The sequence below is a fragment of the Pleurodeles waltl genome, chromosome 7, assembly GCF_031143425.1.
Source record: "Pleurodeles waltl isolate 20211129_DDA chromosome 7, aPleWal1.hap1.20221129, whole genome shotgun sequence".
Classification (NCBI taxonomy): Eukaryota; Metazoa; Chordata; class Amphibia; order Caudata; family Salamandridae; genus Pleurodeles; species Pleurodeles waltl.
The window spans coordinates 645,814,615-645,841,839 of record NC_090446.1 but is presented as its reverse complement, the minus strand read 5'-3'; the positions used below and the strand labels follow the sequence as shown (position 1 = coordinate 645,841,839).

At 45.2% G+C, this 27,225-nt stretch overlaps 1 protein-coding gene across 2 annotated transcripts in view; it reads right to left on the bottom strand.

The window, feature by feature from the left end:
- SH3PXD2B (SH3 and PX domains 2B) overlaps positions 1 to 27,225 on the bottom strand; it is a 291,253-nt gene that overhangs the window by 54,390 nt on the left and 209,638 nt on the right. The window contains exon 7 of one of the 2 annotated variants that reach the window (XM_069244643.1): positions 3,236 to 3,271. The exons of the other annotated variant lie outside the window; for it this stretch is intronic. Coding sequence (XP_069100744.1) covers positions 3,236 to 3,271 — 36 coding nt within the window. The remainder of the gene's footprint in view (positions 1 to 3,235; positions 3,272 to 27,225) is intronic. 2 annotated transcript variants of the gene reach the window in all.

Here is a 27,225-nt window from a genome sequence, read left to right as displayed (position 1 = left end):
CGAATCCTTCTTACTGATAAAGTTGGATTTGGCATTACTATTTTAGAAATGCCCATTTTAGAAAGTGGCCATTTTTATGCTCTTACTGCTCTTTGTGCCTTACAGCCTGTCTCCAATACACGTCTGGACTAGGTGACATTTTGTGCATTCCCCCCCTCCCCCCCAGACAGCCACATGCACAGGAATGTTAGTAGTGGCTGAGCACCCATCTACATAAATCTGCATTCTGAAGGCCCTTCCTAGGCTGGCAGGGAGAAAGGGGCTCACACTTACACTTCAAAGGGTAGTGGCTTGACTCCCCACAGATAGCCTGGCAGAGAGGACTGGCTTGAAAGGTCTACTTGTGCATTTCAAAACCACTCACTGAAGTCTCCCCCAATTCAAAAACACTTCTGGGTATCTCTGTTCCCACCAAATCAGACATTACGCAATCTTGAATTAACCCTGATCAGAAGGACAGCTGTGCTGCTCAAAGGACTCAACTGGACGGCTTTTCTGCTTGCTGCCCTGCTGCTTCTGCTGTAAGGACTCTGCCTTCCCTCCAAGTGATTTCCAAGGGCTTGTTCACAGAGGGTCTCTTGATGTCTCAAAGCAAATACTTCAAATTCCTGCTATGGGACTAGAGCTTCACTGTGATGGGGTACTGACAACTCCACTCAGACCCAGCTCAACTGAAAAATCAAGTGCATCACCACTGTAAAGCCTCCTGCATCTGTTACCCCCTAGCCTGCCCTCCCCATCCCAGTGTGTCAGCACCAACAGCCCCCATGAGGACCTCCAATGCTGTATGCCAACATCAACTAATGCAACCTAAGTCCCAGTGGCTCTAGAAAGATACTGAGATTCTGCCCTTGAGCGAGTGGTCTGTGCGCTCGCCTGGACCCATGCAAGTCACTTGCTTTCCTGCATGCGTCGGTCCCTTTGGACCCATGCAGACACATCAACAGGTGCTGCATGGGCACAGTAGGTGCCATATGCACCAAGCCATCCCCCGTTGGGCTCCAGAACACCTTGGAATCGTCATTTTGCACTATGATTCCCTGGTGCATTGAGTGTAATAACTTGAGAAGTATTCATCGAATTTTTATCATTTTGGTCTTGCTTTACACAGATAAATCTTTTCTATTTTTCTAACTTAGTGTGGAGTCTTTTCGTGGTGTTTCCACTGTGCTACTGTAGAGTCATTGCACAAATGCTTTACACAGTGCCTTCTAAGTTAAACCTGTCTACTATGTGCCAAGCTAACAAAGGTGAGCACAGGACAATTTAGGTTGTGCTGTGACTTACCCTGACTAGGACTGTGGTCCCTACTTGGACAGGGTGCATACCTCTGCCAACTAGAGACCCAAAATCTAACAATACTTGAAGCCCTTACTTTTGATAATAACGTGAAAAAGAGGTAACAAAGCAAAAGTAGTGAGAAGATGATTAGAAAAGGGGTTACAAGAAATAATGAGTGTATGGAGGGAATCCCATAAAAAAATGGAAAACTGAGGAGCATAGGGAAGAGGGAAAACCAATTTTAAAAATGGTTGAAGAAAGGGGAATTTTGGGGTAATGCCACCACACACAAAAAATCACAAAAGGTGGAAGTAAGCATGACAAAATGAGACAGAAGGAACATGGGTTGGGCAGAAAGCAGTGAAAAGTACAGACTGAGGTGGGGGAGGGTTGAAAACAGTGAAATGTGACCTAGTAAAAAAAATGTGTGAATGGAAGGGAGGGTGCAAGGGAAAAAGGATCCAGGCAAACCATGATTAAAAAGACAGAGAGGGAACCATTTTTTAATATTAATTGCCTTTATACCTTTAGAAGAGGCATGAAAAACAATTTATTTTAAAAAAGGCATTCAAAGAGTTGATTTCTATAATATGGTAAATGTCATTTATCTTGAAATTCTTGAGTTGTCAGCTTAGCTGAAATTGGTTTTCAGAACTGGTTTTAAAATAATTATTTTCAATGAAACATATGAAACTTCTCATGGCATCTCTTTTGAGTTTTTCCTTATGTTGTTCCAACTATGAAGATGACTACGCTGACTAATGTGAGCTGGCACACAAAGACACTCACACACCCACCGGTTAAACTCCGACTATAACCTTCACAACATGGTGACATTTTGTGGGGAAAAAAGTAATTCTCAGTTACTTCCTCTTCCAAAATGTAGGTTAAAGCTGGTTTGAAAATGAATACATGACTCACATATGTGCAGCTTTATAGACCATTCAATTACAGGGGCATCAGTACTAACAAAATGACGCTCATCAAGTGAATCACTGTTAATTTATGACATAATAAATGACAGGCTTAGCTCAGACATATACCTCTAGAGTGGGTGTATAAACATACTTGGCTTCTTTACATAAGTATGGAGGTGGGAGCTACCTTCTTCAGGAGTCTTGATTTTCACTCAAAGACGACATTCTCAACCAGGGCTTGTATGAAGCCAAGCCAAGAGGCGAACAAAGCATGTGCCAGGAATGCACCGTGAAATATCAAATAAGGTTTTCATTGAGTGTATCCTTTGCTAAATGCTGGTAATATGCAGTTGCAAAGCCCAAAATGTATCAATATGTGGCTCCTGGCGTAGCCTGTATGGGCTGTTGGTCAGTCCACGTCAGATGCAAGTAGAACATCCTTGCCAGAATAATTCTTAACATTTGTGACCAATTATGATGTGAATAGCATTGTGACAAGTATTACATGGCCCAAAAATCCTTTACTGAATGAGTGACTCCCTACTGATCTGGGAAGATTTAGGATTTTGTTTTCAGGGTAGACAGACTGTTTGTAATCAATCTCTGCACATAAGTAACATAGCATGTCTCATTTTTAGATTTTGCACTAGTAGAAGCTGCTCCGAACCACCAACTCCAAACAATAGCACAGCACCCTGCAAACCACTGAATGACTACCGTACACCAAATAAAACCCCAGTGTGCACCTCTACTGGTATTAATTGAGCAAATAACACGAAAGCTGAGCCTAGGTGGAAAGCCTGTGAAGACATATACCAAGTTCCTGGCAGGTTATATTTTTTTAATGTTGGCTGAGGCAGCAGTGCATCTCCCCCAACCTTAACTGCACTTAAGGCTTGTGTTTCTTTAGTTTGCTGGTCCACCTCTTGGCAAGGGTCTAGTATTAGTGCAGACTCAAGTGACTTGCAGCACAAAAAAGAGAAAGCAAGAGCGAAGCAAGGAAAAGGAGAATGAAGGTGGGGCGGACGAGTTACTACCTCTCTTAAGGAAAGATGATGCTCGCTGGATAAAGCCTGATGAAGGAAAAAACCAAGGAAAGCAGCTGTGAGGGAAATTAGTGAAATGAATGAAGTAGAAGGCAAGACTTCAATGCCAGAAGGACCCCCTCCCTCCAGATAAAAACTTGAGTGGCTTTCACACTGGCAAGTACCACAGATGTTAGCACAATGCGATTACAAAGCAAGACATTGACCTTCACAGGAGTCATGAAGAGTCCTGACTCAGAAACTAATATGTTACTTACCCAAAACGTTGATCTGCAGCTTGATATCCATTACAGGTTCACGTGTCACATGCATTTGCAACCTAATGGCTAAATTCATAATAGTTTGAAAAGTTATTTAAAACCCTACGGCTGTGGGAAAAAATACACCCCGGAGTCAACCTTGTCCGGTGGTCTAGTACATACAACAAGTTATTTACCTTCGGTAATGCTCTTTGTGGTAGAGACTACCTAGCTGAGGATTGCTCACCTTTTGAATATTCACTAGTCATCAGACTGGATCTGGAAACATTTTCATGGTACCTCTGCACTCCTGATGGTGCTGCTGTGTGGTTGTGCACTGCCGCTGTTCCTCTCTGGAAGTGAAATGAGGGCCTAAGCGGCACACTCCCCAAAGGCAGAAGTCAGTTGCTTTCAACTGTGCACAGACCAATGTCGGATTTCTACACTTCAGATCTTATTATGGATAGAGTCAAATCACAGAACAGGGAGGATCGGATGGTTGGTGAGAAATCTGTGGGTAGTCTGTAACAGAAAGTGTTACTAATGGCAAGTAACATGTTCTTCTCATAGAGACTTCTAGTTGTAAATTCTTCACCTTTTGAGCAGATACTAGAGCAGTACCTCTGGGAGGTGGACTGTGAATCAAGTGAATCCAGAGAGTCCTGCAGATACAAGCGGGCAAAGTGCCCTTCTCAGCAGACTTGGCTGAGCAGACGATTGTGCTTCATGACGTATGGAGGGACAGCATGTAACTGCTTGGCAGATGTCAAGAACAGGGACCCAGCATGCCAACCCAGTGGTAGCAGCTTTGACCCTGGTGGAATGAGGGCAAAATCCTACTGAAGGCAGCTTCCATGCCAATGACTAGCAGATCTTAATGCAGAGCACGATCAAGCATAAGATGGTATGCTTCTGCACAGCCCTGCCGGTTTTCACTTGGGTCAACGCCACAAAGAGCTGATCTTGTCTTCCTGGGTACTCTTTGGTAATATTGAGGTAGAAACCTAGTGATCTTTTGGGGTCCAAGTGATGGAGTCTCTACTCCTTCTAAGATGGGTGAAGTGGAGCACAGAATGCAGGCAGGCTGATGGTTTGGATGGCTTGGAACAGCGTCACAACTTTCGGAAGAAAGGAGGCTCTTGTTCTCAGAACAAGCTTGTCTGGGAAGAAGGTGGTGTATGGTGGATGAACACACAGAGCTTGAAGCACACTCACATGCTGTGCAGGGTTTATGGCAATCAGGATCACAGTTTTAATGGTGAGAAGCCGTAAAGTACAACTGTGGAGCAACTCAAACGGCGTACACAGTAGATTTGTAAGGACAAGATTAACATCCCAATGGGGCATCTCAAACAAGGAAGGAGGACACGTGTGTTGTAGTCCTTTCAAAAATCGATTTCATCACATCAACTACCTCTAGAGGAAGGTTGAAGGTGTTCATCTGTCACCGATCAATCTCCAAGCATGTAGGTGGAGGGTGCAAAGGCCCAGGTGCATATTCCTGACTTATTGTTGGGACAGCAGGTCCTCCCACAGGGAAGCCTGATCGGGGGACATATGCTCAAGTCCAGGTGTTCTGGATACTTTCCATGCCCAATCAGGAGTCACCAGCGTGACTTGGACCCGGTCTGTCCTGATCTTCTTGAGAACTGAGGGAAGGAGTGGGATCAGAAGAAAGGCACACGAATCCCACTTGAAGCAGAACGCGTCTGAGCGAGAGATGCCTTGGAAACTCCAACTTGCAGAAGTGATAGCACTGCATGTCCTCAGTGGCAGCAAACAGATCGAGCCAAGGTTCTTCTCATTCACGGAAGAGACCTTGCTCCCCTACAGGTGTAACTGCCACTTGTGATCCTCTAGGCACTGAGAGCCAAGTTTGTCCGCCCTGGTGTTCAGAGTGCCATCTAGGTGGTTCACCACAGGAAGATACCTTGGTGGTTCAGCCATTTCCAGAGGTGAAAGACATCCTAGCACGGGTGTGGGACCTCACCCATGTTTGCTGCAGTACAACATAGCAGTGGTGTTGTCAGTGAGCACCTGAATCAGCCTCTCCTTGATGGATGGCAGGAAGGCTTTCAGTTCCAGCGGATGGCCCTCAGTTCCAGAAGACTGATGGGGAGCCGGGACTCTGGCAGAGACCAGAGGCCTCAGATCTCTACCAGGTGACTACCAGCCCAGAGGCAAAACATCAGTCATCACTATGAGCTCTGGGTGGGGAATAGAAAGAGGTCTGTGCTGATCCAGACACAGTCCAGTAACTACCACTTCAGATCCTTTGCTGTCTCCTCTGAACTCTGAATGTGGCTGAAGAGGTTGATGTTGGGCCCTCTAGATCTTCAGATCCCACTGCAGAGCTTACATATGCCACCTGCCATGCTCGACCAGCTGGGTGCAGGAAGCCATCAGCCCTGTAGCCTCGCTGAAATCCAGGACAGAGGCTGAAAGTAAAGGATCATAGCCTGAATGTCCTGGACTCTCTTACCCGGAGATAAGGCATGAAACTGAACCATGTGCAGAGTGGCCCCAATAAAGGGAAGTGTCTGAGAAGGGTCAGGTGTAACTTCACTACATTGACAGAAAATCCAAAAATGACAGAAAATCTGCTGCAGTCTGGAGATGATTGAGGACTGCATGGGGTAAGCCCACCTTTAACAGCCAGTCATCAAGGTAGAGGAAGGCAGGCACCCCTCACCTGCACCACCATCATTTTCGTGAACACCCAAGGGGCGCTGGTGAGACCAAAGGGGAGTGCAGAGAACTAAAAATGCTCTTTCCCCACCATGAACCACAGAAAGTGCTGATGGACCAGCGAACGGCAATATGTAAATAGGCGTCCTGCACGTCCAATGCTCCCATTAAGTCACTAGGCTTGAGTGCAGACAAGACATGGGCGCGGGTGAGCTTTTTGAACTTCTTCTGATGGAAGGCATTGAGAGGGCACAGATCGGGAATATGCCAAAGACCTCCGTCCTTCCTGGGCACAAGAAAGTAGCAGGAATAATAACCACACCATACATCTAGCACTGGCACCCTCTCAATAGTCCCTTTGGCCTAAGGGGCTTGCATTTCCTGCCACAAAATGAAAAGATGGTCCTCCATCAATCACTGTCTGTCTGTGGTAGGTGCAGCAGGAGAAGAAAATAAGGGTAAGGCTGCGGACGAACTGCAAGATCCAACGTGATCACGTGCCGACCCAGATAGAATCAGTGGATTCCGCCTCACACTGTGTGGCATTTACTCTGTAAGTGTACATTAAACAGGTTTGGCCGGTGGAAGTGCCGTGAGGGAGGCAGACTGAGCGGTATGCTTATCTTGGCTGTGGGAAGGTGTGAACTATGGCCTCTCCCACAAAACTACTGTGTTCCCTGCTGAGGATGTACAGGCTGTCAATAAGGAATGCCTAGTCCGAAGCCACAAAAGGATCATTGAAAGTTTTGCTGGCTAGGCTGCATAGAAAGGCCCAGAGAGCAAGCAGTAAGTCTACTCTCCTTGAGACATTCGAGGGCAGAAATAGCGTTGTTCCTGAAGAAGTGAGTCCCATCAAATGACATTTCCATCTAGGAGGACTGGACATCACCCAAGAACCTATTCAGGAGTAGCTTGCATGGTGACAAATGGCACTACTGGTGCTAACAGCTCATTCAACAGAGTTGGTGGCGTCCAAGCCACAATGCATTGTGAACTTGTCAGCAACCATCCTGAATGGCCTGTGACACAACAGAGTGAAACTCTTCTGGAACAGCTGTGAGGACTTGTGCCACTGAGTCCCGAAGAACACAGGAATAGCGGCCCAGCAAACAGGAGGTATCAGTTAAGCACGGGGCCAAACTGCCAGAGGAGAATCAGTGTTTTCCAAAAGTCTCCACTCTCTCCGATTCCCTCTTCTCTATTAGGGGGAGTTATAAGGAAACTGCTGTGGCTGGTCCGAACAGTGTGAAACTTGGACTTCTGGAGAGGGGTGCTGCAACAAAAAAGACTGGATTGCCTGGAACACAACTATAGCATCTGGCAATCTGCCAGTTAACAGGAGGACTGGTACAAGGCTTAGCCCAAGCACGGTAGAAGTCAATTTCAATTTTCTATTTTCCAGGATTTATATAGCATATGGCTACCCAATGGGCCTCCCCGCGCTGGTAAGACCTTCGCTCTGTATAAGAATATCTGAGTCACTAAAATACATGGTTTTCAGTAGTTTCCCAAAAGAGATTTCTGATTTCACCTACATATGTGGGAAGGGAGCACGTTTCAGAGCTTACGGGCTAGAAATCTAAAACAGCTTCCACCTCGCCTTACTTTCTTAATCCTAATCACCAAAAGAAAGTTTTGACCTTCAGAACATAGGGTTCATTTGGGAACATAAGGAGAGATTACTCATTGAAATGGCAATGGTCCTTTTCTATGTAAAGCTCGATGGACCAGGCATACTTGAATTGTGTTCTTTTCAGGACTGGCAGCCGGTGAAGAGTTGCAGGTGCATGGGCAGAAGAGGTGAGTTTGGGGATTCTAAAAAGTGCGCATGCTGCTGCATTCTGTATTATCTGCAGTTGGTTGGTAACATATTTAGGGCTGCCTAAGCAGAGAGAGTTCCCATAGTCCGAGCACAAGTTGATGAGGCCCTGAACTGCTGTTCTGTGCAGGTTGATAGGAAGCGAGGTCAAGAACTTTAAGGCGCGAAGAAGTTCAAAGCAACATGCTGACAACATTTTTGCTTGGATTTCACAGTGAGCCTTTCATTATCCCATAAACCCAAACTCTTCACAGATGAAGCAGGTACCGGGAGCAGCCCTAGCTCTTTCGGCCAGCTAAGTTTATTCAAGAGGGAGTCGTTTTTTCTATCCACCAACACCTATGATTTGTCTCAATATAGTTTCAGATGACTAGCCGAAGTCAAGGCTCTTTCAAAGGAAGGAGGGGCTCAGAGTCAGTCGGGTCAAGCTGCAGGACTTCCATAAGGGTGTTTGTTTTCACCTCCCTGGTGGAACATGGAGGTCATGGACTTTGGTAGCCCTAAGTACGACCATGGTGTAAGATGCAGATTCTTCTGTCGCCAGGCCCAGAGGAGAAGAAAGGGCTGTCTCTGGGGAAGTATCTAGCCCAGTAGCATCTTGCAAGTCCTCATACAATTATCATCAACATAGGTCTGAACCATCCCTGGTCATAACTGTTATCAGAGTACATCCCACAAAGAGAGTGTAATTAATGCAGACTGCCTAGTGGTAAGCAAGTGCAGAAACCTTGGTCTGATTTGGTGGTGACATCGGACAAAGTGGGACCAGCATCAGAGAGGACAATCGAGGCTACCATTTTTGGTTGGCAAAGTCAGCATTTATGAACGCTGTCCTTGAGTGGGTATCAGTGCCTGAGGGGTCATCGGTACTGGAGCAGAGGGAAGAAGTGGCTTAGAAGGACCAGTTAGCACCAAGGACAAACTTGCTGGTAGTAATCTAGATAGGACCCAAAGGTGCACCAGGAGAATTTGGTGAAAATCAGAAGAGCCGGAGTATAGCTGAGTAAAACTTTTCAATCTGGTGCGGTGTGACTGAAGGCCTGGGAAAATCTAGTTGTGCCAGAACCAGCTGTGGAATTGTCTCCAAAGTCGGCTGTCTTTGGGAGTAAAAACTCAACTGTTGGCACCACTCACACGCTTCACCAGGCGAGTGGGAATAGCACAAGGGAGTGGAACTCCACTTTGACTTCTAATGTTTTTTGTGGTTAACGGAGGACTTGGAGCATGACAAAGATCGGTCTCAAAAGTAGCTCAGTCAGGGATGGGAGCTGGCCCAAGACTGAGGTAAGGACCTCGAGCGATCCCAGCACTGTCTTCAAAGTTTTGACTCATGTTCCATGATGACCTTCAGGTTATTGATTCACATTCTCTGCATGTCTTAGAGTCATGGCTTGATAGCAGACACCATAGGGAAAAGTGGGGGATCTGCCACAGACATCTGTTTGTGCCGGTTTTTTCAGGGTTTAGAACTTGTCATCGTAGGGGATGACATCCCTTGAACACTATTAAAAATATGAAGGAACAAAAGCAAAACAGATAAAAGCGGTCTCTGAGAGACGAGGAGCTCAGGATATGGGTCTAGATGCACAGTCTGAAAGGGGCGGACATGAGCACATGGGGCAGCACATATGTAGGCCCTTCCTGTCACTTCCGCAGCAGAACTGCATTAGTGCAGATTTGATCGGTGTCACCTTGCGTCACAAAAAGATACAATGGAGAAGTTTCTGGGTCCAGTCTGGTGCTTGGGGAATACTCTACAGGTGAGGAATCTGCAACTAGAAGTATCCATCAAGGAAGAACTTTTCAGTAGCACTGCTTTACATCAAAGGGATTCTGAAAGGAACACATTTCAATCTACGACAGACACCTGGCTGTAAAAGGAAAATGTTACTTACCACAGTAAGCATCTATTTATGGCATGAAATGCTGTAGATTCAAATGTTCTGCATACTTTCGCCATCTAGTGTTGGGTCCAGAAGGTTGCAAGTTGTTTTTCTTCAAAAAGTCTTTCCAGTCACGAAGTTTAGTGACTCCTCCTTTTGACGGCAATGTGCATGGGCATCGACTTCACTGTTAGATTGTTTACCTGCAGGTGGTTATGAATGGAGTGTAGTGTAAAGGTAATTGAAATGAAATGTCTATGTGTGCGAATATAAAAAAAAAAAAAAGACTTTAACAGCCACAGATGTCTGGGGAGGCAGGTAGGCGCATATGAATCTACAGCACTACATGCCACAAAGAGATCCTTACTGGATAAGTAACATTTTTTTATTTGATGGCATATGTGGCTGTAGATGCACATGCCCTTCATGGACTGTAAAACAATGCCTCGCAAAAGTGGTGGCTAACCGGTGGGTGTTGCAGTGTTTTGAAAAAGAGTATGTAGCACTGCCTGACCTACATTAGCTTCTTGGCGTGCTAAAACACCCACACAATAATGTTTTTTGAAAGTGTGTGGTGTTGATCATGTAGCTGCCTTTCATATGTCAGAAATGGAAAGTTACCTAAAAAGGCAATAGGTGCACCTTTCTTGAGAGTTGAATGTGCGCTAGGGGAATAGGTAGTTGCATTTTGGCTTTTGGGTGGCAAGTTTGGATATATTTAACAGTCCATAATGCTGTACTGGACTCGGTAATAGGATAGCCTTTGTGTGGAGGAGAGAAGACAACAAAAAGCTTTTTTTGTTTTTCTAAAGGTTTCAATTTTATCAATGTAGAATTTAAGCACTCTAATGTGTGGGGGGCTCTTTCAACAGCAGAATCAGGTTGCGGAATAAAGACTGGAACTTTATTAGTTTGGATGAGATGGAATTGAGATACCACTTTTGATAAAAAATTAGGATTGGTACAAAGAAGCACCTTATCCTTGTGTATTTTGCAAGGTTATTGCCTGGAGCTCACTTACACATCCAAGGGAAGTGATTGCAACTAAAAAAGGCCTCTTTCCACAATAAAAAAAACTGTAAATGACATGAGTGTAGTGGTTCAAAAGGTGGGCCTATGAATCTAGTGAGCACCACATTAAGGTTCCAGGAAGGCACTGGAGGTAATCTTGGTGGCAACATTCTTAAAAAAAATGCAGTCTGTTCTAAAGTAAGCAGCTATAGATGCCAAGTGTAACCTTATGGAAGTGTATGCTAAGTTTGCTTTTTGCAAATGAAGAAGTTACAAGATGGTATTTTGCACCAACACTTTGAAGAGGTCCCAGTTTTTAGAAATGCATCAGCAGACAAAGTCTCCACTTTGCTGCATAACATGCTCTAGTAGTTGGTCTACGTGCTTCCTTATGAACATCCATGCATTCTTGAGGTAAGCTTACAATGCAGGAAGCCATCATACCCAGAAGTCTCATGACATATTTTACTGTGGGTGGGTGACTGGGACGAAAAGGAGAGAGTTGCATTTGAAAACTTTTTTTTCTTGCTGCATTTGGGAAGGCTATTCCTTACTGTGTTGAGCATGCCCCCTAGATAGGGTTGTATATGAAGGGGATTTAGATGTGACTTTGGGAAATTGATTGTGAGGCCTAGTTGATGAAGTAAGTCTACAGTGACTTGAGCTTGATGCAAACATTGATTGAGGGTATTGTCTTTGATGAGCCAGTCATCTAGGTATGGGAAGACATTAATTTTCTGCCTGGGAAGTGAGCTGCAACAACTGCGAGGCATTTTGTACACATCCTTGATGCTTTTGTGACCCCACCAGGGTGCACTTTGAATTGACAGTGTTGTCCTGCTATCACAAATCTGAGGTAATTGTAATGTACTGGGTGTAGAGGAATGTGAAAGTAGGCGTCCTTTAAATCTAGCGCTGAAAAAAAAAAAAAAAAACGACGTTGTTGAAGCAGGGGAATGACAACCTGAAGCGTGAAACTATTCTGATATGATGTAATGATTTAAAGGCCTGAGATCTGGGAAAGGTCTTAAGGAGCCGTCCTTTTTGGGCTTGAGAAAGTGCAGTGAATATAATCCTGTTCCCTGAGGTCGCAGAGAACTGGCTCTATGGCTCCTTTGGCTAATAAAGCCTGAACTTCCTGTTTGAGGCGATTGACATATTCCTGTGAAAGTCTGTGGGTGCAAGGGAGAATGTTTGGAGGTGTGGAATTAATCTCTAAAAGTAACCATGTTAGATAATATCCAACATCCATTGTGATATTTTGCAAGTGTTGGAGAAAAAGCTGGTGTCTGATAATCGGTGGGAAGGTAAGGTGAAGGTGAAGTAAGTCACTGCTTGGGGGCAGTGGAAAAGCTTCTAGGGGAGGTTGTTTCCCACCGTCCTCTACTGTTGTTTTCTCTATAGCAACCCTTACAAAATCCTCTATAGGAGGATGAATGGGGTTGTCCTTTGTGGTAGCATAATGAAGTCTCTGGTGCTGGGTTTTGGAGGCTGTTTTATATTGTATGAAAAGCACCACGAGGGGCAGGGATTTGGAGTGCTCAAATGGATGTGGCCACTTCATTATCCTTCTTCATTTTTTCAAGCGTCTGATCAACTTGAGGGCCAAAAAGGTGCTCTTTGTCAAATGGTACGTTTAAGATTTTTTGCTGTACCTTCTGTTTAAAACTGGAGACGCATAGGTACACATGTCTGCATTACAGGACACTAGTGTTTATACCTTTTGCTGCTGTTTCCTCTGAGTTCAACGCACAGCAAATAGAATTATTAGAAATAATTGATCTTCACTAACAATCTCTTGTCCCCTTTTTCTGTGCCCCTCTCGGAAGTACTGTAGAAGCTGCTCCATTTCATCCCAGTGGGCACAATCATATCTAGCAAGTAACCCTTGTGTATTGGCGATACGCCAAAGGTTGGCTGCCTGAGGAGCAACACGCTTCCCAGAAGCATCAATGAGCTCCTTGTCAGGAGGCAGAGCATCATGAGCAGCTTGTGAGTGGGGTCTCTTCATGGCGCTAGATACCACCAAAGAATCAGCATGTATCTGGCCTTTAATAAAAACTGGATCAGACAGAGAAGCCTCATATTTCTTTTCCACACACAGAGTGATTATGCATGCCCTAGCAGGATCCTAAAAGATATCTTCCGCATGCCTCATCATGCCTTTAAGCATGGGCAGATATTGTGTGGCCCTGTGAGATGCTGTGAGTATCTAAAACAGAAAGTTATGTTTGATTAGTTCTTTGTGAAGGGGCACCTGATGGTATGTGGCTGTCCTACCAATTAGTTCATGAAAGGAAGTAGTATCTTCTGATAGGGACAGTCTAGCTGGAAAGGCATTCGGGTCAGTGTCTATATCTGGGTCAACATCGTATTGCAACCAAGGGTCTGTGCCTGTGTGAAACGGCATATTATCATGCCCTCTGCCTTGAGTGTCATGTAATGAGTGAGGCGAGCCCTGTGGGGTGTCAAAAGTTCAATCTTGAGAAAAAGGAGGTGAAGGAGAAGGTAGTTGTGGTGGTGGAGTGATTGGCTGTGGGGATGTAGGCAGAGGTGGGTGAATATCAACTAAGGCCCTCATTATGAACACGGCGGTATTCACTGCCGTGTTCAGGCTGGCGGTCTTTCTATCGACCGCCAGCCCCCCTGGGACCCTGCCGGCCGTATTACAAACATTCTGCTGGGCCAGCGGGCGGAAACATTGTTTCCACCTGCCGGCCCAGCAGAATGCCTGGCCGGGACATTGCCGTCAATGCCTCTGTGCAGTGGGTGCAGCTGCACCCGTCGCGCAGATCACTGCCCGTAAATCGGGCAGTGACCTGCACGATGGGGCACTGCACAAGGGCCCCTGCAAAGCCCATGCCAAGTACATGGGCAGTGCAGGGGACCCCAGGGGTGCCCCAGAGCACCCCTTCCGCTAGCCTTTCCCTGGCAGGGAAACCCACCAGGGAAAGGCTGGGGGAATTGGGATCATTATCTCCCTCCCTGGCTTCATTATGTGGATTTCCCGCCACCGCCGCCGGCATGGCGGCCCAGACCGCCAAGAACATAATGAGCGCTTAAGTCTCTATCCATTCTTTTTTGCTTGGTTGGAGGAGTAGGTGTGACAAAAGCCTCTTCAAAAGTAGTTTGTTGTTTAGACCAAAACTCCCCCCGTTTGGGTCTGAAAATGAAGATGAGACTGCCTAGCATCGAGCTGTTGCTTCATTTTATGGAGGATAGGCTCAATGGAATATGCAGACTTCGAACCTGGAGTTATTTTCAGTCCTTTCCACTCCGAGACGCTCTGAACTTTCGGTGATGAGGTAATTATTGTTTTTGGTGCCAAAACAGCCGGTGCAGAGGGGGATGCAGAAGCTTTCAGTGCTGAAGCTGATGGTGGTGGGCTTGATATAGAAGTGGATGGCTTAGTTTTGCTTTTCGGAGCCAAGCTTGATGGCGGGGCGTCCGAATTGGATTTTTTGTCCTTACCATTGCCCAAAGGCAGTCGGGACCCGAGAGCTTTGCTTCCATGTTGGAGGGCTTTTTAGTCAGAGCAAGGGCGGCTTATACTCACTGTTGGTTGAGCCTGAGGAATCTGTTGCATTTCAAGGACTGTGTCCACTTCTGAGTCCGAATCCTCAATTGAGATTGATAAGGCTTCTTCCTCAGCAGCCGAGTCATTGTGAAGTACCTGCACAGTCCTGTACAGGATTGGACATGGTGTCTTGGTGTCTGAAAATATCTGGTGTGTCCTCAATTTCGTGCCTCTGCCTTTCTCTAAGAGGGGCACGCCAATCTCCGAGGGTCTTCTTCGATCAGAAAGACTGGCAGGACTCGCAGTCTTCCTCTCTATGTTCCTGAAACAGGCAGAGGTTGCAGACCTGGTGCTGTTCGGTCCACGTGAACTTTGCATGGCACTTTGGACAGAAACAGAAAGGAGTCAGTTCCATTAGAGTTTCATTCTCGTGAAGATGGAATCATGAAAAATGGGTGCTCGAAGGGCGAGGCCCAAAGACCTCTATCACAAGTGTCAATGTGACAGAAAGTTTATTTGGTTCCAAAACACACAAGGAGGAAAATATGTGTTTGATGAACAATAGAGAAACGGGGAAGGATTCCCGAATGGAAGAGGCTTAAATGAGCGCCTCGAAACGGAGCTCGGTAAAAACACAACCGGACCCGACGGAGGAAGAAAACAATCTTAACAATGGAGTTGATGCTTATGCGCATTGCCAGCAAGAGGAAGCGTCACTATACCTCTTTCCTTAAAAGACTTTTCGAATAAGAACAACTTGCAACTTTACCGACCCAACACTAGATGTTGAAAGTATGCAGAGCATGTGTATCTAAAGTTACACATGCCATCAAACTCAATGTTACAGGTAAGTAGCTTATTCTTTTGCACATGGATCTGTTATAAAAATGAAGGTTTTGAATTCAGTGATGTATAGTCAAAAAGAGAGGCAGACCTGCCAACTTCAACAAAAATCTCACAGTGGAGGGTTCGGGGCACTGGAGGGGGCGTGGACTCATGCCAAGAAGCTTATAAGAGGCACCTTTGACTCCACCCTGGCCCCAAGCCCTCTCATCTGGAAAAACAAAACGAAAAGCTAGCTGAGGTTGTTGCCGATGACCTGGGGCGTTTTCACACCCATTGTTTGACATCAGCAGTTAAAAGCCTCCGAAAACGAACTGAAAACCAGTGCTTACTGTGGTTTCCAGCTCGTCTTCCCTGTCACCATGTGATATTGGCTCCTCATTGGGTGACTGTGTGATGGAAGTCAATATCGTGCGTCACACAGTGGCACCGTGTGAGTAGGCAGGTCTAGAGAGGAGCAGGGATGACAGTGAATGATTTGGATGTGAAAGGATTTTCAAGTCTACATTCTTTTTAACAAGTAACAATAGACCAAAATCTTGACGTAACTATTATATTCTTGTGTTTTAGCACTGTCAATGCAACATCTTAGGGTTATTTAAACATCCTTTGTTTAAAGGCACGATAAACCTATCACCTGTACTTCTGGAAATAATAGACAGAGACTAGTTAAATTTAATAAGAAACTTTCACATGAAATGATGGCTGGTCCCTGGATGACTTGGTTCGAACAAGGCATCTTCCACAACCAGATCATCTGCTCACAATGCTTGAAATTCACTGGCTCCTCCCCACAGCTACACTGTAGTCTGCCTCCTAGAAAGAAAATTAACGGTATACGCATGCTTTGTGTGCTTTAGAATTTAAAGAGTGAAAACCTAAGCTTGGATAATGCCACATTCAGTTTCCATAATAAATCTGGTGTTAGAACACGAGTAAACTGTCCATTCAACCCTGAAAATATGTGAATTATCAGTATATAAATAGGGGCTAGTAAAGCTGTAACGCAACCAATAATAGAGAATTATGCCAGTCATGTGAGCTAAACAGTGATTTAGATGCACTTTGTGACCCTCCACAACAAGGTCAAAATAAAATGTACAATATTTGAAAATGCATACTAAAAATCATTCCCTTTTAAAGGTGTCAGAACTCCTAACAGAGATTTCTAGGTTTGCAACATTTCTTTACACTCTAGTTGAATGTTTGAATGTCAAAATAAGATCTACATTGTCCAAGTGGCACAGTCAATTTTAGTGCTTTTCTTATTAGTACAACTGATGATATTAAGGAAGTGACATCATATGATCTCTTACTTCAGAAGTGGCCAACGAAATTAAGTGGTATTGTCAATTTGAGAAGCGTCCTAGTTAGCATAATAGAAGACATTATGGGAAGTGACAACATATGACCCCTTACTTCGATGAAGGCAAATCAAAGTCGAAAACTGATGAGTATTTTCACTTATAAGGGTTTCAAACTTTCTTTACCTTAGTGATTACAATGTTTGTGAAGAAATAACTCCAGTCAGTATAAATCCCTTGAATTCACTTGTAAGTCGAAATCTTTACATAGAAACCTAGGGCCTTCTTTAGAGTTTGGGACATAGAATACTCCACCAAAATGGCGGATATCCTGTCAACTTTATTGCAAATGCCATAAGCTATAATGCACTTGTAACAAAGCAGATAGGATTTCCACTATCCGCCCACCAAATTAAGACCCCCTACTGTTACTAACTAGTAGGACACTTTATTTACCAATTGAAGACTTTGTTGCCTTGCACTCCCCCATTTGTGTTGGATATCTAGAGACTTAAAGCACTGTAGAATTCCCTGACAAATGCATATGCTGCATGGCTCCTTCTGTCAGGGTTGCTAACTGAGCAGTATTTTACCGACCTAACCAAAATTGTTACATCCAATGTCCAGCCCAGTAAAAAACATATGAAAAATCAACAAAAAAAATATTTTTGGACTCTGAAATACAAACCCAAAAGAGCAAATACAGTGGAAACTTCCTTTAGGGTGGTCTCATCTATACCCAAATGATTACTAAAGTAAGCAGAAGCAATACTGTGTTGTTAAAAAAAACATAGTATGTATAATTTTGCATAATATTCTAAGAAACAATTCTAAGTATAATTTTAAATCCTATGCAAGTACCAGCTAATGGTCTTTTTAGCATTAAAAAAATTAAAAGCATGAAAAATGGCAGACATTCCCTTTTAAGAAGAGAAATTACCCTACATTCTGCTTGGCGCCTCCTCAGTGGTGTGGGTCCTCACTGCCTCCTCTTCTTTCACTACTCTGCTTTTGGGATCTGGCATGCTGCCGGGGGAGGTGGAGGAAGGAGAGATGATGGATGGCTGGATGTGGAAGATGTGCTCTAACTTCTAACTCGTGGCTCTCAGCAATTGAGTTAACCTCAAATGTTGTAGAAAGCGTCTGGCCCAACCAAATAGTAAACAAACTCTCTCGGGCTCCGTGGTGGGTCTGGAATTACATGTGGAGTACATGATCACTGCTTGACAAGCTGTAACAAGCATTTGCAAGGTAATATGTCTTGCTTTTTCTTGGTTTAGAGCTATTGTAGTTGTTAATGCACTTCCATTTACCTTTTTTCTTATTTCTGTAGCAAAAAAATGAAAATTTTGCCATTATTTATTATATTTTTTATATTATTATTTTGGGGTAACCCCAACTCAATGTGTGGACCCAAAAATGACCTAGACAGAAAGAGCACATTGTGAGGTGAGTTATGGGTGAAAATGTTTTATAAAATGAATGCCCCGCAAAGCATTATGGGGCGAGTTTCTGAAAGCAGCAAATAATATAGTATCTTGACTGTAATGCTCAGAACAGCCCCTGGGGGCGGAGGGCACCACCATAAAACTACCTTTTGTAAGAAACATGGTCATGTAACCATATAGTCAGCCCCTAGAGAGCATAACCACATGAAAACGGAATGGCAGAACGTAATGCTGTATAACCATATATTTAGCCCAATTAGGATCACAGCACTCCGGTATGAGCATTGGCTGTTAATGATTGAATTAACCATGAAGGACTATTGCTGATGGCTGTTAATGAACTAATAAATTATAAAGGACTATTGCTGACGAGAATAAAACTACAAGCTTGCAACAAAGAAGATCATTGTTTTCTTGAAGGACTGGTTCAAAATATTTATAATTTGGCAAGCAATCATCTATATTCTATGTGCTCATACTGGAGTACTGTGGTCCTAATTGGATATTTGTATGTTGTGTATTCTTGTGAAACATAATCTTTTTGCCTTGAGGTAGTAAGGCAATTAACCACATAGCACCACATCTACAAGTACCTATTTTCGTTAATTACTAGACACATGTGGGAAGTGCTTCTAATTTACAATTACTACTACTATTTCTAGTTATGTTTATATATTTAGCCCCTAGAGGACTTAAGACATTTTCAGGTCTAGCAGGCCTACTAGAATAATATTACAAACAACGCCTTTAAAACACAAACTACTCCCACCTGTAAAGCAAAAGTTCCAGCCATGAGAGAGCTTAAAAAGGCATTGAATGGTGGGAGAGGTTACCATTTTGGGACCCCCCCCCAACCTAGTGTGGGGACCCAGAGATGACCTAAAGAGAAAGAGCGCGTCATGCTGAATGATGGTGGTCCCATTGTTCTAGGACCACCACACAGTGTTTTGTAAAAGGAATGTCCAGAAAGCATTATAGGGCAAGTTTCCAAGTGCAGCGAATATTGTAGTAGCTGGACTGTAATGCTCAGGGCAGCCCCCTATAGCAGAGGTCTTCAAACTTTTTGATGCCAAGAACCCCCTGTCAAAAATGTTTGGTGCAAGGACCCCCTCATGACAAACATTTCTATTCCTCTTCATCAAAGACCATACATGCCCCCAATTCCCACAGCAAATCATTTTTACGGTAGAGAAATAATATGAAACTGTGTTTAGCAAACCAAAGGTTTGTGGGTGACTCCTAGTTATGTTAGTTGACTGCTGTTGTTGGCTTCAGTCATGTTTTAGGAGGCGGCTGGAGGGTCTTGAGAGTCTGAGCACAAAGAACCATGTGAAAGCACTTCCCGACCCAGTGGTATAACATCCTATGCTGTGCCCCCATGCACCATAGAGCTTAATTGTGTGCACATGCAACATACTGCTTTCTTTTTCTGATGCTGCCTGGGAGTGAGAGCTGGCCTAGGTGCACAGGTGCTCCAATTCTTGTCAACCTCCCACCCTCTGCAAGGGAATGAGCAGCCAGGCCAACCAGCTGTTGAAGTGCTTAAAACAAAAAAGGAACTGAGATCCTGCATGCAATAGGGAGTGGTTTCAGTGGGCATGGGTGTAGGGTCAAAGGTGTGGCCAAAGACAAAATATTCTGTAAGTTTTTCGGTCTCTCAACGTCGGGTAGCTACATATAAAATAAGACACAGCTTAAAAGAAAATGAATACAAAAAGTTGTTACTCATTGGGAAATGTACAATAGTATGTTATTAAACCTCTATTAGTTAATGCACTGCAGTGATCTGTGTGTAACCAGAGAGCCACACAATTAAATATTGGGTTGTGCAGTAGGTGGAAAATAGTGACTTGTTTATATTTAGTGCTACGAGGTCACAACCTGTGACAGAAAGCACTGTGAATAGGTAAGTCATTATTTTAACCTGGCATTACACATAATATAAAATATACTGCTACAAAATGCATTACAAGTTCCAAAATATAGATTTTAGCAATACCCAAACTGTGTAATGCAATTTGTTTTTTACATAACTGCCCCTTCAGCACCTCCTTGGGGCACTAAGCGCTATGTAAATACAATTGCAATTGAAAGTACATACATCACAGCTCTGTTGTTAACTGCACTACCACTCAAAAAGAATAAATCTTTCTTACCACAAACATTAATCAATTAAAGCCAGTACCGGCACATTTGTAGATTAACTCATAGCGCACATTTGCATTTCTTTCAGGCAGCAGGCACCTTGGCAAGAAGTGGTTTATCTGTCTGCCCTTCATAGCGCAGGACACTCCATGAATGACACTTCAGCTGAAGCATTTACAATATCAGAATTAACTGCCCCCGCAACTGCTGTTTTAGGAAAAGTAGAACAGTTTGTCATAAATTATTTTTTTGCTGACAGTATGGGTGGGAAATGCTTGGTCCCCTTCCCATGACTCGACACACAGGTGTCATGCCGCACATATTGAAGAGCTCTGCCCTTGAGGGCACCATAATAAAAATAGCATTTGTAAGAAACATGGTCATGTAACTATATAGTCAACTCTAAAGAATATAACAACATGAAAGCAAGATGGCAGAAAGTAATGAAGTGTAACCATATATGCAACCCCTAGAGGGCAGAGTGCCTTACACATTTTCAGGCCTAGCAGGCCTACTAGAATAATATTTCAAAAAAAGTCCCTTAAAGCACAAACTACTATCAGCTGTAAAACAAGTTCCAGCCATGAGAGAGCTTAAAAAGACATTGAATGATGGGAGAGGTTACTATTTTGGGGTCCACACCCATCTAGTATGTGGACCCAGAGACGACCTGAACGGTTTGGAGGTGGTCCCATTGTCTTAGGACCACCACAGGCTGAGGTATGGGCAAAAATGTTTTGAAAAAGAAATGCCCTGCAAAGCATTATGGGACAAGTTTCCTGAGTGCAGTGAATATTGTAGTATTGGCACTCCAGCTGTGCCGGGAGAGCCACCTTGAGGATTTCTGTGTTTTTTTCTGTTTTAAATGCTCCAGTTTGTATATTTTTAAACTGCTAAACGTGTTAAGTGGTACTGATGTAAAGCTCTCCTCAGATTGGGGTTGCGCTATATGAAACTTCACATAATCATGTAAAGCACTCCTCTGAGCGAGTTTGTGCTATATGAAACTTCACGTTCTCATGTAGAGCATTCCTCTGTCTGAGTTTGCACTATATGAACCTCTTAAAAAAATATTACAAAAATAAAGAACTCTTCTCCAGCTTGCAGTCTTTGTACGCAGGCACCACAAAGAAACAGCGGATGCCCAAAACAAGGAAGAGGAAGAAACAACATACAGCCATGCAGCACGAAGCGTCAAGGCAAAAGAAAAAAGGAATCTGCTACACTAAGCTATATGGCTGATCGTGCAACAATCCATGTAACAGGGTCATGTAAAAGGATTATCAGGGTCAAAAAGTATTTTTTTATTTATGCATTTTGTCTGACTATTGAATGCGAGGAAGACTCTCAAGTACTGAGTAAAAAGTAGAGTTTAGTACCTTTGATTTTGGTAAAGTTGGGCACTCTGGTGATCTAGTCTGCCAACATCAATCAATCAATCAAATATTTGAAGAGGGCGACTTCTCACACAAGGGGTCTTAAGGCCCTGAAGGGGGACGCGGGTCAGTCGAAGAGCGAGGTCTTGAGGTCCTTCCTGACCTGAGCCAGCGAGGATGACTGCCTGAGGTGAAGCGGCAGCATGTTCCACGTTTGCACAGCGAGGTAGGAAAAAGATCTTCCTCCAGCCGTTTTCTTCCAGATCCTAGGGATGGTGGCAAGGGCCAGTTGAGCAGAGCGGAGTTGCCTGGGGGTGCGTAGAAGGAGAGGCGGTGGTTGAGGTAGGAAAGTCCGATGTTGTGAAGGGCCTTGTAAGCGTGTGTCAGGAGTTTGAAAGTGATATGTATTTTGACAGGGAGCCAGTGTAGGTCTCTCAGGTGGATGGAGATGTGGCTGTGGTTGGGGATGTCCAGGATGAGTCTGGCCTTGGTGTTCTGTGTTCTCTGGAGTCTTGTTGGAGTTTTTTTGTTGATGCCGGCATAGAGTGCATTGCCGTAATCGAGTTCACTGCCGACGAGTGCATGGGTGACTACTCTTCTCGCGTCAATGGTGATCCACTTGAAAATCTTCCCGAGCAGGCTGAGAGTGTGGAAGCACAAGGATGACACGGTGTTGACTTGGCTGGTCATAGAGACCGAGGAGTTGAGAATGATGCCAAGGTTGCGTGCATGGTCGGTGGGAGATGGGGCAGTTCCTAGGGCAGTGGGCCACCAGGAGTTATCCCAGGCATTTGGGGTGAGGTCTAGGATGAGGATCTCAGTCTTATCCGATTTGAACTTGAGGCAGCTGTCTTTTATTCAGTCGGCAACTGCCTTAATTCTGTTGTGAAAGTTGCTTTTGGCTGTTGATGGTTTGTCTATAATGGAGACAATTAGCTGTGTGAATTTCGTGCTTTCTGTTCCACCAACTCTAAATCCTCCCACTCTCCTAATGCCCAGGCCCATTGTTGTCCATACCCCATTGAAACAGCCGCCAAATTCTCAGCCTCCTAACAGTTTCCATGTGAGTAACAGACATTGTCATCTCAAATAGGACTTTAATGATCATCGTGACTGATATTCTTGACTCTGTGCGGAATGAATGGGTGCAACAAAACTATTAATTTATGTGCATCTTATGAGAGCATCTTGGAGAATAAGCTGCTGGTTGGTGGCAGCACCACATTTTGCTTTATAACATTTAATGTGAATCCAAGATGTTGCAAAACAGTTAGCGTAGTGTTTTTAGCCTGTAGAAAGTCTGCACTGAGGAGCTAATACTAATTGATAAGTCCAAGCTGGATATGTGTGCAGGTTTCACCCGGGGTGCCCCTCGAATACTAATGAACAAGAAAGGTGCTGATTGTGTGACTGACGGTAACATGAATAGTCAACGACAAATCAAAATAGGATAACAAAAAGGAATGTCAGTGTAGGAAGTTGGCTCTGTATGTGCTATTTCAAGTAAGGAATAGCATGCACAGAGTCCAAGGGTTCCCCTTAGAGGTAAAATAGTGGTAAAAATAGATAATACTAATGCTCTATTTTGTGGTAGTGTGGTCGAGCAGTAGGCTTATCCAAGGAGTAGTGTTAAGCATTTGTTGCACATACACATAGACAATAAATGAGGTACACACACTCAGAGACAAATCCAGCCAATAGGTTTTGTTATAGAAAAATATCTTTTCTTAGTTTATTTTAAGAACCACAGGTTCAAATTCTACATGTAATATCTCATTCGAAAGGTATTGCAGGTAAGTACTTTAGGAACTTTAAATCATAAAAATTGCATGTATACTTTTCAGGTTATTGACAAATAGCTGTTCTAAAAGTGGACACTTAGTGCAATTTTCACAGTTCCTAGGGGAGGTAAGTTTTTGGTTAGTTTTACCAGGTAAGTAGGACACTTACAGGGTTCAGTTCTTGGTCCAAGGTAGCCCGCCGTTGGGGGTTCAGAGCAACCCCAAAGTCACCACACCAGCAGCTCAGGGCCGGTCAGGTGCAGAGTTCAAAGTGGTGCCCAAAACACATAGGCTAGAATGGAGAGAAGGGGGTGCCCCGGTTCCGGTCTGCTTGCAGGTAAGTACCCGCGTCTTCGGAGGGCAGACCAGAGGAGTTTTGTAGGGCACCGGGGGGGACACAAGTCCACACAGAAATTTCACCCTCAGCAGCGCGGGGGCGGCCGGGTGCAGTGTAGAAACAGGCGTCGGGTTCGCAATGTTAGTCCATGAGAGATCTCGGGATCTCTTCAGCGCTGCAGGCAGGCAAGGGGGGGATTCCTCGGGGAAACCTCCACCTGGGCAAGGGAGAGGGACTCCTGGGGGTCACTTCTCCAGTGAAAGTCCGGTCCCTCAGGTCCTGGGGGCTGCGGGTGCAGGGTCTCTCCCAGGCGTCGGGACTTTAGGTTCAAAGAGTCGCGGTCAGGGGAAGCCTCGGGATTCCCTCTGCAGGCGGCGCTGTGGGGGCTCAGGGGGGACAGGTTTTGGTACTCACAGTATCAGAGTAGTCCTGGGGTCCCTCCTGAGGTGTCGGATCTCCACCAGCCGAGTCGGGGTCGCCGGGTGCAGTGTTGCAAGTCTCACGCTTCTTGCGGGGAGCTTGCAGGGTTCTTTAAAGCTGCTGGAAACAAAGTTGCAGCTTTTCTTGGAGCAGGTCCGCTGTCCTCGGGAGTTTCTTGTCTTTTCGAAGCAGGGGCAGTCCTCAGAGGATGTCGAGGTCGCTGGTCCCTTTGGAAGGCGTCGCTGGAGCAGGATCTTTGGAAGGCAGGAGACAGGCCGGTGAGTTTCTGGAGCCAAGGCAGTTGTCGTCTTCTGGTCTTCCGCTGCAGGGGTTTTCAGCTAGGCAGTCCTTCTTCTTGTAGTTGCAGGAATCTAATTTTCTAGGGTTCAGGGTAGCCCTTAAATACTAAATTTAAGGGCGTGTTTAGGTCTGGGGGGTTAGTAGCCAATGGCTACTAGCCCTGAGGGTGGGTACACCCTCTTTGTGCCTCCTCCCAAGGGGAGGGGGTCACAATCCTAACCCTATTGGGGGAATCCTCCATCTGCAAGATGGAGGATTTCTAAAAGTTAGAGTCACTTCAGCTCAGGACACCTTAGGGGCTGTCCTGACTGGCCAGTGACTCCTCCTTGTTTTTCTCATTATTTTCTCCGGCCTTGCCGCCAAAAGTGGGGCCTGGCCGGAGGGGGCGGGCAACTCCACTAGCTGGAGTGTCCTGCTGGGTTGGCACAAAGGAGGTGAGCCTTTGAGGCTCACCGCCAGGTGTGACAATTCCTGCCTGGGGGAGGTGTTAGCATCTCCACCCAGTGCAGGCTTTGTTACTGGCCTCAGAGTGACAAAGGCACTCTCCCCATGGGGCCAGCAACATGTCTCGGTTTGTGGCAGGCTGCTAAAACTAGTCAGCCTACACAGATAGTCGGTTAAGTTTCAGGGGGCACCTCTAAGGTGCCCTCTGGGGTGTATTTTACAATAAAATGTACACTGGCATCAGTGTGCATTTATTGTGCTGAGAAGTTTGATACCAAACTTCCCAGTTTTCAGTGTAGCCATTATGGTGCTGTGGAGTTCGTGTTTGACAGACTCCCAGACCATATACTCTTATGGCTACCCTGCACTTACAATGTCTAAGGTTTTGTTTAGACACTGTAGGGGTACCATGCTCATGCACTGGTACCCTCACCTATGGTATAGTGCACCCTGCCTTAGGGCTGTAAGGCCTGCTAGAGGGGTGTCTTACCTATACTGCATAGGCAGTGAGAGGCTGGCATGGCACCCTGAGGGGAGTGCCATGTCGACTTACTCGTTTTGTCCTCACTAGCACACACAAGCTGGCAAGCAGTGTGTCTGTGCTGAGTGAGAGGTCTCCAGGGTGGCATAAGACATGCTGCAGCCCTTAGAGACCTTCCTTGGCATCAGGGCCCTTGGTACTAGAAGTACCAGTTACAAGGGACTTATCTGGATGCCAGGGTCTGCCAATTGTGGATACAAAAGTACAGGTTAGGGAAAGAACACTGGTGCTGGGGCCTGGTTAGCAGGCCTCAGCACACTTTCAATTGTAAACATAGCATCAGCAAAGGCAAAAAGTCAGGGGGCAACCATGCCAAGGAGGCATTTCCTTACACAACCCCCCCCCCCAAACGAAAGAGGATGAGACTAACCTTTCCCGAGAGAGTCTTCATTGTCGAAGTGGAAGAACCTGGAAAGGCCATCTGCATTGGCATGGGCAGTCCCAGGTCTGTGTTCCACTATAAAGTCCATTCCCTGTAGGGAGATGGACCACCTCAACAGTTTAGGATTTTCACCTTTCATTTGCATCAGCCATTTGAGAGGTCTGTGGTCAGTTTGAACTAGGAAGTGAGTCCCAAAGAGGTATGGTCTCAGCTTCTTCAGGGACCAAACCACAGCAAAGGCCTCCCTCTCAATGGCACTCCAACGCTGCTCCCTGGGGAGTAACCTCCTGCTAATGAAAGCAACAGGCTGGTCAAGGCCATCATCATTTGTTTGGGACAAAACTGCCCCTATCCCATGTTCAGAGGCATCAGTCTGCACAATGAACTGCTTAGAATAATCTGGAGCTTTGAGAACTGGTGCTGAGCACATTGCTTGTTTCAGGGTGTCAAAGGCCTGTTGGCATTCCACAGTCCAGTTCACTTTCTTGGGCATTTTCTTGGAGGTGAGTTCAGTGAGGGCTGTCACAATGGATCCATATCCCTTCACAAACCTCCTGTAATACCCAGTCAAGCCAAGGAATGCCCTGACTTGAGTCTGGGTTTTTGGAGCTACCCAGTCCAGAATAGTCTGGATCTTGGGTTGGAGTGGCTGAACTTGGCCTCCACCTACAAGGTGTCCCAAGTAAACCACAGTTCCCTGCCCTATCTGGCATTTGGATGCCTTGATAGAGAGGCCTGCAGATTGCAGAGCCTTCAAAACCTTCTTCAGGTGGACCAGGTGATCCTGCCAGGTGGAGCTAAAGACAGCAATATCATCAAGATAAGCTGTGCTAAAGGACTCCAAGCCAGCAAGGACTTGATTCACCAACCTTTGGAAGGTGGCAGGGGCATTCTTTAAACCAAAGGGCATAACAGTAAACTGATAATGCCCATCAGGTGTGGAGAATGCTGTTTTCTCTTTTGCTCCAGGTGCCATTTTTATTTGCCAGTACCCTGCTGTCAAGTCAAAGGTACTTAAGAATTTGGCAGCACCTAATTTATCTATGAGCTCATCAGCTCTTGGAATTGGATGAGCATCTGTCTTGGTGACAGAGTTGAGCCCTCTGTAGTCCACACAAAACCTCATCTCTTTCTTTCCATCTCTGGTGTGAGGTTTGGGGACTAAGACCACTGGGCTAGCCCAGGGGCTGTCAGAGCGCTCAATTACTCCCAATTCCAGCATCTTGTGGACTTCCACCTTGATGCTTTCCTTAACATGGTCAGATTGTCTAAAGATTGTGTTTTTGACAGGCATGCTGTCTCCTGTGTCCACATCATGGGTACACAGGTGTGTCTGACCAGGGGTTAAGGAGAAGAGTTCAGGAAACTGTTGTAGGACTCTCCTACAATCAGCTTGCTGTTGGCCAGAGAGGGTGTCTGAGTAGATCACTCCATCTACTGTGCCATCTTTTGGGTCTGATGACAGAAGATCAGGGAGAGGTTCACTCTCTGCCTCCTGATCCT